This window comes from Hippopotamus amphibius, chromosome 2, assembly GCF_030028045.1.
Source record: "Hippopotamus amphibius kiboko isolate mHipAmp2 chromosome 2, mHipAmp2.hap2, whole genome shotgun sequence".
Classification (NCBI taxonomy): domain Eukaryota; kingdom Metazoa; phylum Chordata; class Mammalia; order Artiodactyla; family Hippopotamidae; genus Hippopotamus; species Hippopotamus amphibius.
The window spans coordinates 34,530,025-34,547,658 of NC_080187.1; the positions used below are offsets into that span (position 1 = coordinate 34,530,025).

Below are 17,634 nucleotides of genomic sequence, written 5' to 3' on the forward strand. Positions count from 1 at the left end.
GAGGGCATTCAGGATATTGGTCTTCTTAAAAATCCCAAACTAGTTGTTTTATAAAATGTCCCTTGTTTGATTGTTTCTTCACAATTAGATGGAGGTTAAACAGTTTTGGCAAAATTAAGCTACATTTTTTGTATTATCTTCTCAGTGCATTGCGTCAGGAGGCCCACGTTTGAACTATTATCAGTGATGCTAAATTTGATCACTTGGTTACAGTGGTATTTGCTAAATTTATTGTGAAGATACCTTTTCCCTCAGGAATTATTATGTAATCTGTGGGGTGAGACCTTGAGATCATGTGACTATCCTGTCCCTCATGGTCTTTTCTCCAGTGGTTTTAGCATCCACTGATGGCCCTTGCTTGAGTCACTGTTAATTACATTGGGGTTGCAAAATGGTCATTTTCTAATTCTATTCTTCCTTCCACATTTAAGCTGACATTCTTCTCTTTGGAAGAGTGTTCCCTTTTGACCCTTTCTTTCCTTCCTTCTGCCCCCTTCTCTCCCTTCCTCCTTTCTCTGCTGTCAGTTTGGGTGCTTAATATTTTACCCGCCTTAGACTTGTTTCTCCAAGGATCCCTGATTCGTTCTGGTGGGGAATCATATTTAGAAACCAAGATCTGCATGCTAGGTATGCTCATTGCTACTGGGGTTCACTGCTTCTAGATTTTTTTCAGTGAACTAAGGTCAAAAATACATTTTTTAATGTTTGAGACAAAAAAAAAATGTTTAAATTTGAATCTGACCATCAGGAGATAATCACACAAATGTAGGACATCCTAAAAGTCACCTGGCCTGGATTTTTCAAAAATGTTAATGTTGCAGAAAACAAGAACAATGGCAGAAGGGCAGAGGGCTGTTCTAGATGAAAAGAGACTTGAAAAAGTATAACAATCAAATGCAAGCCTCGTGTTGATTGGACCCTGAATTTTTAAAATGTAAAGGGAATATTTGGGAAATTAAGGAATCTGAATGTGGATTATACATTAGATGATACTGAATTACTATTTTTGTAAGTGTGATAATGATGCTGTAATGATAAAGGAGAATGTCATTATTAAGAGATGCATTCTGAACTATTTAGGAGTAAAGTGTCAAAATGTTTACAGGTTAATTTCTAATGTGTGCGTATGTGTGTGCATGTGTGTGTACACGTATATGTGTGTCTGTGTGTGTGTATGTGTGTGTAAACTTATATGTGTGTATATATTTATAGAGGGAGGAAAGCAGATTTGGGAAAATGGTGAGTGATGGTGTGTATGGTGTTCATTGTACTATTCTTTCAACTTTGTTGGTTTGAATATTCTCACAATAAAAAGCTATGAATGTGTGTGGGGTTGTGGGTGGAGAAGGGGTTATATCCCTCCTTATTTGGACAATAAAGATTGTCCAAAAGTCCAGAAGTCCTTTCACAGATTTTTCTCCATGTGATTACATTAGCGACTTGATATACTCTTTTTTTAAAAATTATTTTCTATGTACTCTTAAGTGCCTTTGTTTTCAGTTTTCAGGGATTGATGGTTTTTCTTGTTGTTAATTAATTTTATTTTTTAAATATATACAACTTTAAATTAAATTTTAAGAAAGTTTAATTTCAATTTTAATTAAGTTAATTTAATTTCCCTGTGATTGATGTTTTCCCTTTGGCTGCATTCCAAACTAGCCTACCTAGAGTTACTGTTTCCCAGATATCCTCTTTTACTAGGCTAAATGATTGCAAAACGTGGTTTAAGGCATTTTAAAATATTTGTTTCTCTTCTTCATCTAAGTAATTGTACTGTTTCAGCTTATCCTGCAATGGCTTCTTGGAAAATTCCAGCTAACACACAATCTTTGTACACATCCGGTTGGATGAGTTCAATGTCATTAATTTCAGTTGAGTTCGATTATGATTTATTGACTTGCTTCAAAGCAGATAAGTCTGTGTTTAAGGGTCTTATTTTTGGTGTTATATTTTTAACTGATTGTATGACCTCTGGGAAAGCACGCAAAATGTTTACAACTTTTATATGATTCTCTAGTCAAGACTACACAACAAGTAGAGAATTCTTGTTTTTGATCCAGCTTCCCTCTGTCCGTTCTGTGCCACCTCTGTAGATAATTATTTTTATTAGTTTTAAATTTATTCTTCCAGTGTTTCTTGTTACAGATATGCACAAATGTGTGTGTGTGTTTTTCTTTCTCCTTATACAAAAGAGAGTAGCACAGACATATATATACTACCAACTGTAAAATAGTCAGTGGGAAGTTGTATAACAAAGGGAGCCCAACTCGAGGATGGAAGATGCCTTAGAGGACTGGGGCGGGGAGGGTGGGGGGGACTCGAGGGGGGGGGAGTCAAGGAAGGGAGGGAATACGGGGGTATGTGTATAAAAACAGATGATTGAACCTGGTGTACCCCCCCCCCAAAAAAAAGTGAGCATACTATATATATGCTGTTTGGCACGTTGCTTTTTTCACTTAATTTTCCTGGTGCTTACTGTTTTATCACTTTTTACAACTGCATAGCACCTCTTTGTGTGGATATATTATAATTTGTACAGCCAGTTCCCTATTGATGGACATCTGGGTTGTTTCCAATCTGTTGGAATAACCTTGGCCACATGTCATATTTGTGCCAATGTAAGTTGGGGATGAATTCCTAGAAGTGGAATTTCTGGGTCAAAGGGAAAATGCATCTATAATTTTTCTAGAAAATACAGCTTTATTGAATGAATGAGAATACTAATGAATGAACTTGATTAAGAAGAGCAGAAAGTAAAAGGCTGATATCTAAATGGAGACATAAAACAATTAGACTAAATAATTCTCTTTGTGGAAGAGGCTGGTTTAAAACTCTTCTGGCGATGTTGTCTCTAGTCCAGTGATTTTCATTTTCTTGCCTAAAGAGAGAATTTTGCCTTGGTTTGTAAATTAAACACAGAATTACAAAATCATGAAATTTTAGAGCTGAAATAAAAATCCACTTGGTGCAGTCTCCTTATTTTAGCGGTAAGGAACCTCAGGCCCAGAAAGAGAAAGGAAGCACAGAAAAAGAAGAAAACGCAAATTTAGTTCAATTCCATCCAATTCAATGAACAGTAGGTGAAATATCTGCTTTGTAATAAAGCAAAGAGTCAAATGTAAAATTGTACTACCGAGTGCCCCCAAGATACATGAAGGGTATGGTGGTTCAGACCCCTGAGTGCTTTCTATCATAACGACCTCTCCTTCAACAGAACTCTCTTGGTGTAAATGGATTTTGTTTCACATCTTTTGTGTTATTCTCGGGCATTTAAATGTAGTCATGATGATAAGTTGGATCAGGTGGAGGGATTGACTGGCCGTGAGCGTTCTGGCTGATCACGTGGGTGGTCATGCTTGCTGAGGGTAGTCTGAAATTACATAATCATGGCGTTGGTAGCATTCTGTTTTGATTCCAAGCAGGCAGCATGAAGCAGCAAATGAGTTTAGCTCAGCCCAGCTGTGGACTTGTGCTGTGAGCCTGGGCAAGTCCCTTGTCTTCTCTGGTCCTCACTGTGTAAAAGGAGGAGTTGGACAAGCCCAGGATGGCAGATAAATGAATGTGTTGGTGCCGTTATTTTCCCCCTCCTGTGCTAATTGCAGACATAACTAATTGATCACTACACGCCCTTCACTGACTTAACCTACTTCTCTTGGCAGCCACTGTCAGCCTTTTGATGATATCACATAGGCTCAAGCCTGTTTACCATCTCTGGCTTGGATGGTTACTTCCAAGGAAGGCTTCTTCATGGGGGAATGAGAGAGAGCCTGGTATGCTTTGGGAAGTAGAAGGCTGGAGTGAAAGGGTAAGAAAGGAGGCTGAAACGGTAGAAAAGGTGAGGGGTGAGCTGACCAGGTGGGTGTTGGGACCCTCACCTTCCATTAACACAGGGACTTACTTCCTGTAGAACATTTTCACAGCCAGGTTCTCATTTGAAAAAAAAAAAAAAAGCCCTGAAGAGTTAGGACAGGACCTATTCTCCCCCTTTCACAGATCTAATGGATTGCTAGTGGACGTGCAGCTGATGCGTGGAGGAGTTGGGTTTTGATGTTGCATAGCCACATGCCCAGGCTCCTTTCCTTGTGCACCCAGCCCCAGCCTCACTGGTCCAGGATGACCTTCTCTGTCCCGCTGAAGAAGACTTCACATTCTTGGAAAGCACATTTGAATCTTTTATCTTGATTTAACTTAATTTCCCCAGGACTGGTCATGAAGCAGATCTCAGAGGTCTGGAGTCCGGCATTCTGCTCCCCTTTCCTTGGTTATGGTGTTGGCTCACAAGGGTAAATGGAACCTATGATGACCCCTTCTTTTAGAGCCCAGTTGTCTGGGCTGTGAGATGCCTGGTGACCACCACCCTCCTAACCCTTCTGTGGGCTCTGTCTGTGTGTCAGCAGGCAGGAGGTTCACAGCCCCCGCCTCAGGAGTCTTGGCCTGTCCTGGTCGAGTGATTCCTGGGTAGAGTACTGCTGCTCAGAGCTTTGCCTGGACTCCCTTTAGGTGCTCCAAGGTGATGGGCCCAGCTAAAACCCTGTCTTTCTCAGCCACAGAAACCAGTGCTTGCCTTTCTCCTCAGTTCCATTCTATGTGAAAACCATGGTGAGTTCTCGTCTGGAAGGCAAGCGTGGAGGCATTTTGTGATCCCACTGCCTCCCTTTCCCTTCCTCTTCTCTCTCTTCTCCCATGGCTACAGAGAGGATTGGAGACAGCCCACAAAATGCTCATAGACCAGTCAGTGAAATGGACCTGGCTACCAATCACTTCTCAGCACTCCACAGCAAGGGGAGGAAACAGTGCTGGAAGAACTGAGGGATAGCAGGGAAGGCTTCATGGAGGAGGTGGCCGTGAGCAGGCCTAGACAGATGAGTAGGAGCTGGCCCTGAGGAGAAGGGAGGATCCAGCAGATGGAAATGCTGCATCCTCTCCCACTGCAAGCATCAAGCTGGGCCCCCCTTAGATGTGATGTCAACCTATCAACTAATTAGAGGTGCTAAATTGACATGAGTAGACATGATTTTTGCAGTGTGGTAATTAAAAGGCAGTAGGCTTCACAGCTGTGATCACACGAGAGTGTTTTTTACCCCTAAAGACATCAGCTGAAAGCAAAGTGCAAAGGAGCTGAGGAAACCAAAGAGTCTTATAATGCAGTTTGTTAATTTCCTGCATTTGTCACCTATACAGCTGTAAGGGAGAAATGAGTGAAGCATCTTAACCAGAAGTTTAAGGGAAAATTAAAGACATATGTTCTAATTGCACACAATTAAATAAGCAATATAATCATTATTATTATTTTTAATTAACAAGACCTTTTTAAATTGCTAGGTTAGGATTTCGAAGGCCTGGTTTAGAATTATGTCTCAGCCTGGTAGTAGCCACATCACTGTGAGCAAACCCTTCCATTCACTGAAGTTTCTCATCTGTAGAATAGGTAAACTCTCCTCCACTCTGCCTTCCACAGGGTTGAGGCATTATTGAAGGAAAGGGCTTTGTAAGTTAAAAGACTTTTCATAATTATAAGAAATACCAAGTAACTTCTAAGTCTAGAAGCTGTGATCTAACATTAATAGTAATTAATTGGGTGCCTGTGTCATTCTGATCCTCAGAGTAGCCCTAAGATTGGGGGGGTCACTTGGATTATAGAGGGGACAGATCCCCAAAGGTGAAGTGATGTTCCTGAAGTTGCATAGTGAGTGATGGAGCTGGCATTCAGACCCAGCCTGTCCAAGCTGAAACCCCAAATTCTTACCCCTGTGAACCATACCACTTTCTCAGCACTGGCTTGGTTTTGCTCTTTCTCTATTTTACTCCCATTTTTTACTTAAAAGGGGTGGGGGGGGGAAGGATTTGAGGAAGTAATATTTGTTTTTCAGCCTTCTTTAAATAAAACAATGATAGAAATGCTGTAGAGGGGATTGAAGAGAGAAATAAAAATCACAGAATGCTACATGGAAAAAATTGTGTCTTAAAGAGCAAAAAATCAGGTTACTTTACAATTTAATATTTACAAATAAATAAAAGCTATTTCTTGTAAACTGGGTGATGGACAGTTGGATATTGGTTTTATTATTACTGCTTGAACTGAACATATGTATTTTATACACTTATATATGTAGTTTATATTTCCTAATAAAAGTTTAAAAAGAAAAATGTGAAGAATTTTATCTTCAATAACAAATCAAATATACATATGAGTTTTGTTTCATTTAATTGAATTGGACCATCTTAGGCAATTGAAGCATAATAAGCCACGGATTCAGTATTGTCGTTGGGTTTTTTTTTTCCTTTTTTTCTTTTTTTTTTTCTTTTTTGTTTTTTGTTTTTTGTTTTTTTTTACAACTAACTTTATTGTATATGCTGGAATTGTTGTTTTTTCTTTTAAACAAATCAATTTTTTTCTTCTCCTTTCTTTTAAATGGCTCCAGTTGCTTTCTCATCTTGTACCTGGGTGCCTCTCTAAGAAGCAGCTTTGTTATTGGGGAGATGAACCACGTTTCAAGAACAAAAGTCCTAAGCCTTGACACTTGTTAACATGTTACTCTGAGCAAGTCACATCTCTCTGAGCTTCGGTTTCCTCATCTATAAAATTAGGGCAATAAAGACTACTGTACCATATCATGGGTTTTTGTGAAGATCAAAGTTAGACTAAAGCAGGAAATGAGTTTTTGAAATTGTTAATCACAGAGAAGAAGCATAGCAGTCTGTGGAATGAGTAAAGCCTGTGATGTTAGCCTCCTGTCTCTGCCAGTCACTTGCTGTGTGACCATTTGCAAGTGACTTAACCTTTCTGAGCCTCAGTCTCCTCATCTAAAAAATGCAGCTCAAAATAGTGTCTACCTCATAAGGTGGTTTTGCACATTCAGTGACAAAGTGAACCCTTCATGCCAAGCCCTTTACACAGTTCTTGCCCCACAGCAGGTGCTCGCTAGGCAGTACCTTGAAGGAGTCAGAATATCTAAGTTCAGATCCCAGCTTTGCCCTTTGCTGGCCACAGGGCCTGGGCCATGGCACTGTGCCTTTCTGAGCCTCGGTTTCTCCACAAGGAACAAAGACAATTATTATTTTTTAAGAACTTTTATTAATTGGCATTACAATAAACTGCATATATTTAAAGTGTACAATTTGATACCTTTTTTTCTTATTAGTAATGTATATATGTCAATTCCAGTCTCCCACTTCATCCCACCCCAACCTGCCCCCCTCTCCCCGCCGCTGTCTCCGCTTGGTGTCCATATATTTGGAACAAAGACAATTATGCCTTCCCTGTCTCTCCCTCACAAATTGTTGCGAGTCCCCAGTAAGGACACAGCAATGGACCTGGGTGGTAAAAACTGAACTAATGTGCAACTCTGAGTGATTAAAACTAAAGCTCATCAACAGGAAAAAGAGGTGATTGTCCCCAGGCAGTTCCAGAAGAGGTTTCAAGCCTTGGAGCAAGTCTACACATGCTGCCCAGCAGGCCTAGGTTGGAATGGGGCCCTAAGAACTTGCCCAAATGCCAGGCTTTCATTTTCCCTCCTTAACTCGGGAAATGCTTTGTGGCCACCCCACATCACATTAATCTCACGGGCGTCTAGGTTGAGGCATTTTGTGTCCAAACAGTTTTTCATCAGGGCTTGGGCGCAGTGGTGACCTGGCGCAGGTCTGAAGTGGACCCCAGTTCCCAACGCACACAGCCTGGCGCCTTTGTATACGTCCTGGCACTGGCCACAAATAGGGTTTTGTCAGAAGCTTCCTGAGAAAGTTGCATTCCATTCATCTCGGCTGAAAGGAACCCTAGATGACAAATACCTCCCTCATTTAATTACAGAAACAGTCAGCAAACCCATGGAAGAAGATTAAACCAAGCAGAGAAAAGAGCAAGCTTCAATCATCTTCTCCCCCCCTGGCATCTCGCTCTCACTTCTCATCTAGGATTTAGCAACTAGGGCTGCTCTTGGTTATACTTTCCACTGAAAAAAATGGTTTATTTCTGCAGAAAACTCAGAGGCCCCAAACCAGGTAAAGAAGGAATTACATTTAGAGAAGAATTCATCAGTGGCTGAGAATTTAATAAAGATCCTGAAATTGGGAGGTGTATTTACATTTTTCATCTAGGCTTGAATCTGCAAAGAGAAGTGAAACACAATGGCAATTATCAGAATAAATCAGATCAAATGAAACACACCCACACAAAACTAACAAACTCCTTAAATATTTTCCTCAGTTGTTGTATAGAGTTGTGTGGTTGCAAGGAACCTTTGATATCTTTGGTTCAACCTATCGTTTTTAGAGATGAGAAAAACACCCACAGAGAGTAAATGCTCTTCCTTGTTCTCAAAGCCATAGAGACAGGGGTAAGCCCGGTTTCCCAGTTCCCTAAAATGCCCTTGTAGTTGTCGTCACTCTTCTAGTCTCTGTGCCTGTGGGTCCTTAATATGAAGGAGACTCAGTTCGATATGCAGACCCTAAACCTTCACAGACTATTTCATGGCACGCTGGAGCTCGGAGAGAGACGCTGATGGCTATCTTCCCATCCCACACTGTTGCTTAAGGGTGTGTCCCACAGAACCTCCCAGGACCAACCATGCCCACCATGGACACTTGCTATGTTTGAGAGACTCTGGAAGCCTTAAAATAAGCTGTCTCTCCCCTGTGCTAGCAGGTCTCAGAAGAAAGAGCAAGCCCTGAATTGTTGCCCCATCTCACCTGGGACTGGTGGGTCAGAGCTGATTGAAGAAAGAGAACCAAATAAAGTCAAAAGACCAGTTCCATATTTCCTGTACTGACCTTGCACGGCTTGTGTCATCTTTCTGGGCCATCGTTTCTTTAACTGTAAAATGGATAGTAAATCCTACCTCAAAGAACTAAGGAACTCTTCAGACTCACTGACCGTCTAGATGTTTGGAAGCATCACTGATTGTAAAGTAAATGGGACAGGACTGAGAAAATCCTACCAAACTATGCCTCTTGGCCCTTGGAACCTTGCCTCATAAAATTACAACTGCCCTGAAAAATAACAGACAGATTTTCCCCTCTTCTCCACAATCTGTTAGGAACCCAAGGCTTCTACCAATCAGGAGATTGGACAGCTATGCCTCTAGTCACATGTGCTGATCTTTGAGGCAACCAAGATGCTTTTTTCTCTGCATTCTCATTTGTCTTTCTAAATTCAAACAGAGCTATAAATTCCTAGAAAAAGCTGGATAGGGAGTGGACAGGAGAGCACAAGAGGTTAAACAGAAACCTCTCAAGTAAAGTTTTAGAGGCAGGAAAGAAAATCCCTGGCAGCAATGCATGACAGGAATTTAATGTACTGTGTTGATCCAGAGTATCAGAAAGTCAGGTGCTCCTTAATACAGAACTGTGTCAGGTGGGAGCATACTAGACATCAAAATCCGTGCTCAAATATTTGTTCCCCAGTTTTCTGAGAAAAAAAAACAATTATAATGTAAACAGAAAGCAGGGCCAAGGGCAATCCATATACTGTCTCTTGAGAGGCCACCTCTGAAAATACCTGCCTTGCTTTTGAGGATGAGTACATTGAAAACACCTCACATTCAGCCTTTGAAAAAGTACTGCAAAAATAATCAAAGGCGCACAGTACTCAGAAGTAGAGAAAGAGTCCAGCTCTGAAGATGAGCTACTGTAGGATAAAGAAGAAGACTTGACTTTTGACATCCTCAAGCATATGCAGAAAAGACATGGTCTCCACGAAATATGAGATAAGAAGATGGGGTGAAAAGGGTTACGATCATAAAAAATTACTAGGAAATGGAAGACGTCAACAACAATAAAAATATGTTAAGGGCAGTAACGCTAAAGCTGAGACTGTTGAAAAGCAAATCAGCAAGCCCACCAAAGAACTTAAATGGCTAACGTATCTGTACATCTACTCAACCACATTACAGTCAAAGGGCTGCAAAGTCTATTAGTAATGAAGTGCTACCTTATCCCTGAAAGTTGAGCAAAAAGGTAGAAAGTCAGATAACACCAAATATTAGTCAGTATGTGAAGAAATGAGAATCCTAGTGCTCTGCTGCTGGACTGTGGATGATAAGGCCATTTTACCAGAAACTAATGAAACTGAATATGCACATACCCTGTAATAAAAAAGATAGAATAAAATAAGATGGTCTTCCAGAATGCAGGGGATGAGGACCAAGAGATGAAAAAATATGACACATAGGAATTTGGGAAATGAAAGACAACACATAGATAATCAGGTATTCCAGTGGAGAGGCAAGAATATATATGAATATTAATGTAATATAAATATAATAAATATGTAGTATATTTTATATACAAATGCTATATTTATATAATATATACTTATGCATATATACATGTGTGGGTGTGTATATATATATATATATTTTTTTTAGTTAAAAGACTTGAGAGTATAGATTGAAGGACTCCCTGTGTTCCAGATAAAATCAAGAGTGTCACACCCACATCTATCTAGGCAAATTGTTTGAATTCTAAGAATAAAGAAAAAAAAATCCTTCAGACATCCAGAGAAAATCAGATAACCTTCAAGTGAACAACAGTCAAACTATCCCCGGATTTCTTCTCTGCATCGCTTTGTAGTTTCAAAGGGGAAAAATAGTAGCCCAAGAATTTTATATCCAGATAAATTCTACCATGTGTCAAAGCAACAGAGGGTCATCCTCAGCAAATTTTCAACTCTTTGGCCTTCTTCAGAATATGAGAAGATATTCTAGCAGGTTAAGATAAGAAGAAAGATTAATATATTCAGAATGGAGAAGTCTAAAGACCAAAGGCAACAAAAGGAAACAAAAAGGAAACATTAAAAAAAAAAAAAAGGAATAAGACTGCCAACAAGATGGTGAATGCAAGACCAAGTATTTATTGCAGCAATAAGCATATTTTAAAATCCATTCATGTACTCATTTCAAGAAATATACTTAAAAAAATCTTAATGGAATACAAATAAAAGAAGAATCAGAGCTATGGCAGGCGAATGCAAGCAAAAAATAAAGGTTTCAATATTAATATCAAGCAAGATATTAATTCATTATTAATATTGAGCAAGATATTATATGAAACAAACAGCAATAAAATGACAAACAGGGTTATTTTACCTTGATAAATATTTTAATTCTCAATTCATTCTGTCATTACCTATTAAGCACCTGCTATTTGTACTAGGGAAGGGTATACATTGCTGAAAAGTAAAGATGCAATTGTAATGAACACTCATCCTCAAAACAACATAAAATCAATGCATATAAAGCAAAAAATTTGAATAACATGGAGAAATTGTCAGAGACAATAGAGAAAAACAACATACCTCTCAGTCTTTAATAGGTCAAGTAAGCAAAAACACAAAGCATGTGTTAATAATGTAATTGGCTAGTTGGATTATATCTCTTATGCATCAGAAGTCTGACAAAGAATTTGATAGCTTACAACCAGAGACTGCATCTGTTTTTCTGGCCACGATGGAACTTTCACAAAAATTGATTGTGTAATAGGCCGCCAAAAAAAACCTCAATAAATTCCAAAAGCAGACATTGTACACACCAAATTCTCAAAACAATGCAATAAAACTAGAAATGATAACAAAATTGTAAAATAAAAAGTACTCTGAAATAATCCTTGGTTAGGGATTAACTTGAAGCTTCAATCACAGTCTGTTTAGAAATGAACTTGGTTGTGTGAAATGAGGCAAGAGAGCCCAGAAAGACTGAGTCTTCAAGTTAGGACCCTAATTCTAACAGGCCTGTTGTTGCAGATACTGGGTGACTGTGCTGGGAGAGGAAGGTGTGGCACACTCATAGGAGGCAGGAGATAGCCATCAGAGGGAGGAAAAGCACTGTTATTAGAGTCCTTTAGACCTGGATTCAAATTCTGCTTTTACCTCTTGTTGACTTTGATGGGTATCACAGTATCTTTCCATTTCTGGGCCTCAGTCTGCTTATTCAAAACTAGGAATGTTGAGCTGTATCAGTGGTTCCCAACCTTCACTGGGCATCATAATCACCTTGGTAAGTTTTTAAATAATACTGATGCCTGGGCACTATGCCCAGAGATTCTGATTCACTTGGTTTGGAGTGGGACCAAGTCATCAATATTTTTAAAAATCTCCCCATGTGATTCTAGTGTGTAGCCAGAGTAGAGAACCCCAGAGCTAGCTGATTTCTCAGGTTCCTCCAGTTCTGAAATTCAGCACTGCTACCCGGCACTTGCAGTCTTTGCCGGATGGAAGAAAGTTTCAGGAGGCTAAAGCTAGAGGAACAGTGATGCAAAGCAATCTAATCAAAGTGTGCATTATCTCAAATGGTGCAGAAAATGTCAGTGCCAGTTAATATTTCGCACCCAACATGATTTAGACCCGGGGCATATATTGTACTCCAAGCCCATTGTAAACACAATGGGCCATTTATTCACTGAACAGTAACCACTGTAATTACCTACAGGGCAAACATATGAGGTTGTTCAAGCAACAATTAATTGTGGACCTGGAACTAATGGGACAATAACAGCAAAGTATCAACCAGAGTGTGATTCAGAAATCACATCAGAAAACCAATATTTTCCAAATTATATTAGATAAGCATTTTTGGGGATGCAATTGCACATATACCATCCCAGGTCCTGAAATAGTTGCTCCCTGATTTTTCTAACAGCTCCTTCTTACACTGACTGTAGGAAGCTGGAAGTGTTATTTTAATCTTGAGAGAAGAATCAGATATTAGGTTTGAGCAGACCGTAGAAAGCTTCTATTTCTTATACTCACGATGGGATCTAAGTATCACCTTCAGGCAGGGATGCTGACCTTGTTTGGTTGTAGGATTCTCTTTGTGAATCTCATGGAAGCCATGGATCCTCCTTTCAGAAGAATGTGTGTGTCTGTATGCACATACACGCCCACACAAGCTTTTTCATACAGTTTTTGAGGAGTTCTCAGACACTTTGAAGTCCTTCTGCATTCTTGCTAGGCCATGGTCTAGCCTCTGTTTGCACACTTCCAGACACAGGGATCTTACTACTTCCAACAGCAGGCTTCCCTTGCTGGACGACTCTGGATGCAAGTGTACTCAATACGTCCAACTGGGATTTTTCTCTCTGTAGGTTCTTCCCATTGGGCCTTATTCTACCCAGAACTTTTTTTAACAATCGATCTATCCTTGACCTTTACCAGTCTTGGGATGATGGCCTGTCTCTGTGCGAATCTTAGAAATTGGCTCCTATAGGTGCTCTCTAGCTCCAGGTGACAGCTGATGGGTTGTTGAATGTTCAGCTCCAGCAGACAGGACCTGTTGAGGCTGAGTGGACGCAGGAGATGCAGGGGTCCTAGGTAGTGGCCATCTACTGTCTGAGCCAGATCAGGAAAAAGGGACAAGATCTCCACTGCCCTGCTCTGCTGAAGTCTTAGGGGGAAAAGACGTGTTTCCTCAGGTGACAGGAGGAGCAGTAAAGCAACTTCAGCTGGGGCCTGAGGGTGCCAGGATGTTACTTCCCTGGTTGCTGAAGTTGGATTCTGAGATGTATTGGATCTAGAGCTGCTGGGACAGTAAGGGTTTGTGGGGAAGGCTGGTGCTGGCAAAGAGTGATCTTGCTTCAGTCATGCCCTCTGGATCAAAGATTTAAATGAAACAAAAGAAGGAAGGAAATACTATTTTTTAAAAATAGTATTGGGAATTCTCTGGTGGTCCAGTGGTTAGGACTACATGCTTTCACTGCTGAGGGGGCAGACTCAATCCCTGATCAGAGGACTAAGATCTTGCAAGTCATGCAGTGTGGCCAAAAATAAATAAATAAAATAAAATAAAATAGTGTTTATGGGACTTCCCTGGTGGTGCTGTGGTTAAGAATCCTCCTGCCAACGTAGAGGACACAGGTTCGAGCCCAGTGCTGGGAAGATCCCACATACCACGGCGCAACGAAGCCCATGAGCCACAACTACTGAGCCTGCACTCTAGAGCCTGCCAGCCACAACTATTGAGCCCACGTGCCGCAACTACTGAAGCCTGCACACCTAGAGCGCATGCTCCGAAACAAGAGAGGCCACTGCAATGAGAAACCCACACACCACAACAAAGAGTAGCCCCTGCTCACCACAACTAGAGAAAACCCGTGTGCAGCAATGAAGACCCAATGCAGACAATAAATTAATTAATGAATTAATTAATTTTAAAAAATAATGTTTATGTATTTTGAGCACATAATTTGGTGAATGAAGCGTACTGAATAAGGTAGACCAGGTAGCATTAACAAGTGATGCACAGACATAACCATGACAGTGGTCAGAAAATTCTGGAGCCTATCAGTACCCAACAACAACAAAATTATTATACAAGAGTTTATTAAATACTTGCTAGACACATGAAAGACAGAACAATTTTGTCAGGGACCACAGAATCTTATAAAGCCTAACGGCCAACCAAGTCAGTGCCTTCTTGAACCTGTGCTGGAAGGCACTTATCACATGCAGGCACGGGGTCTCCTCTCTCCTCTCACACCAGGCAACAAACATGTGAGGACAGACAGGGGAGGATGATAGACTAGAAGGAACTGTGGAGGGATTCTTTTACAATCTCAGAGTGGGAAAGGCCTTTCTAAATATGACATAAAACCTTAAGACAGAAAGGAAAAAAAAATTAATAAATTCAGCCACATTAAAAAAAAAAACCACTTCCATATGGCAAAAGATACCATGAGAAACATCAAAAGAAGAAGTACAAACTGGGGGAGAATTAGCAACTTATATCACAAAGGGCTAATCTCCTTACCATAAAAGATCACTTCTACTAACCAGTAAGAAAAAGACTCAGAGTTCAATTGGAAAACAAGCAAAGGATGTGAACACTTTCCAGAAAGAAACTGCAGATTGCTCTTAAACATAAGAGAGATATCAGCCTCAGTCATAATAAGGTAAATGCAAATCAGAACTACAGGAAGATACCATTTTTCCACTATCACGCTGCAGAGATCGAAACCTTGATCACCGCCTTCTGTGGATGAGACTGAGGGGAAAAGAAAGCAGAGATCAGAGGAAATGTTATAGGAGAGGTGACATTTAAGTGGGGCCCTGTAGGACAGATAATTAAAATCCAATTTAGCAACTCACTGGCACTTAAAAAGAAGGACTAATAAAGGGAAAGATGGACAGATTTGACTACTGAGTGTAAATTAAAATATACACACACAAAATGTAAAAGCAAACAAACTAGGATATTTGCAGCAACTGTAATAGACTGAGTTTGAATGCTGTATGTATAATAGTCTTCATTAAATTCAATAAGAAAGCCACTAGAATACTACTCAAAAAATAAACAAGAGACATGAAAAAGCAATTCCTAAGATAGGACATACAGCTAGTTATTGGCCACATTGAAAAAGGTTCAACATTATGTATAACCAATGAATGCAATATGATTCCAATTTTTCAGTGATAAATCATTAATAAATTAGGTAAGAAGATGTTTTATTTCCGTCCATGGACAAGAATGTGGTGAGATTGGCCCTCTAATTATAACTGGCTAGTGGGTATGTAAATTGGTGCAATCCTTTTTGGAAATAAGTATCAAGTCTTTAAAAGCTCATATCCTTTTTCTGGGAAATTTCACATCCTAGACTCTATCCTACAGAAATAGCCTGAAATATAGGGGAAAAAATGCTAAGCACAAAGATGCTTGTAGAATAATATGACAATAATGACAAATTAGAAACACTATAAATGCCCCCAAATTAAACATGATTCAGTAAATTCTGGTATGTTCATATGATAGAATATTATGCAGCTATGAAAAATTTACATGTTAAAATGTTACAGGAAAGTTTAACAGCATGGTTAAATGCTTGTAGGATAATGTTAAATAAACAATATTTATTTTATATTTAAGGCAATAAACAGTTCAAATGTTTATGTAGAGTGATCTTAAGAATCTTTTTTTAAAACATCGCCATGCATGGAGAAAGGATCAGGAGGAGACAGACTACAACATTAATGATGGTTCTTTCTCCTTATTTTGAATTTTTAAAAACCTTCTCTTCAATTATAACATGTTACTTTTGCCATAAGAAGGTTTAAAAATATTTTGCCTGTGTGTTTGTACCTCAAGTGAGAACTAAAGACCTCTGTTCCCTTAGGAAGGGTCATGCGCCCACAGCTGTGAGGTCCCCCCACTAAAAGTGCTGTCTCTTTTGTGTTTTTCAGCTCTCTTTTGCTGCAACCACGCCTGTTCTCGCAGATAAGAAAAAATACCCTTACTTCTTTCGGACGGTCCCATCAGATAATGCAGTGAATCCAGCCATCCTGAAGTTGCTGAAGCACTACCAGTGGAAGCGAGTGGGCACACTGACGCAGGACGTGCAGCGCTTCTCTGAGGTACGCTTTGCCCGAGAGGCACATCCTCACCCACCTCCGGGCAAGGGGCAGCACAGCTCAATCAGGGATGGGCTCTCTCACAGGGCCTTTAAGCTGTTGAGGAATTCGATTGTGCATGGCACAGGTGAAGACCTCCAATCCGCACAGCTCAGGCGTGGAACCTTCTCTTTCACGGAGCCTTTTGGCTAAATTGTGTGGTTTATTCCCTCACTGCCCCGTAGGTGTGTTGTCCTTACTGCTGACCTACAGTGACCATCTAAAATCACGAGGTGCCACCAAGAGCTTTTCTCCTGCGAGGAGAGTTTGGGGAGGAGCTGGCTTAGGATGAAGATTCCAAAATCATTGTGGATTGGGTAGTTTTTTTGGTTTTTGTTTGTTTGTTTTCATGACTTACAAATATACGTAAATACTTGGTGTTCTGGGGGTGGTTGTTGTTGCAAAAAAAAAAGGGGGGGGGGAGAAAAGAAAAAGAAAAAGCCAAATTATGTGTAGTAAAAAAAAAAGAAAGGGGCTGCTTTACCCAATCCCCCTACATCCAGTTTCTCTTCTAAGTGAAGTCCTGCTTTCTGTATAGTTTTCATCTGCCAAGACCTTTTTCAATGTATTTAAACCCAAATGTCCTCATACTAGATATTTTGCATTTTTCACTTTACAACAGATCTTAGAGATCTTGATTTACTTCATTCTTTTATGGGCCATGCTGTGCTGTCAGATGGATAGATGGTAATTTATTGACTTTTACAGCTTTTTGATATCATAGCCAACACCTTCCCACCTAGGTGTGCATCTTCATAGTAGATTTCTAGAAGGGGAGTTATTGGGTCATTTAAAGTGTTAAGACAAACTGACCTCCAGAAAGGCTGTTCCAATTTCTAGTCCCTCCAATGGCATTTGAAAATTCCCATTTCTGTATATCTTTACTAACAGTGGATATTAGCAAATCTTTAAAAAGTTTTCTCCACTCAGCTGAGTGCAGAATGATTGTTTTTTAATAAATTTGTTTATATATTGGCTGTGTTGGGTCTTCGTTGTTGCAGGCTGGCTTTCTCTAGTTGCAGAGAGCAGGGGCTACTCTTCATTGTGGTGTGCAAGCTTCTCATTGTGGTGGCTTCTGTTGTTGTAGAGCAAGGGCTCTAGGTGCAAGGGCTTCAGTAGTTGTGGCAGGCAGGCTCTAGAGTACAGGCTCAGTAGTTGTGGCACATGGGCTTAGTTGTTCTGAGGCAGAATGATTTCTTATCTCCTAGTCTCTTTATAGTTCCTTCTTTCCTATCTTCTCCTATGTGTGCTCTTGGCACATGGAG

The 17,634-nt window shown here is 40.1% G+C and overlaps 1 protein-coding gene across 2 annotated transcripts in view; it reads left to right on the forward strand.

Annotated features, from left to right (window-relative positions):
• GABBR2 (gamma-aminobutyric acid type B receptor subunit 2) overlaps positions 1-17,634 on the forward strand; it is a 364,042-nt gene that overhangs the window by 132,384 nt on the left and 214,024 nt on the right. For both annotated transcript variants that reach the window (XM_057724616.1, XM_057724617.1), the window contains exon 3: positions 16,163-16,333. In XM_057724616.1, the coding sequence (XP_057580599.1) occupies positions 16,163-16,333 (171 nt within the window). The remainder of the gene's footprint in view (positions 1-16,162; positions 16,334-17,634) is intronic.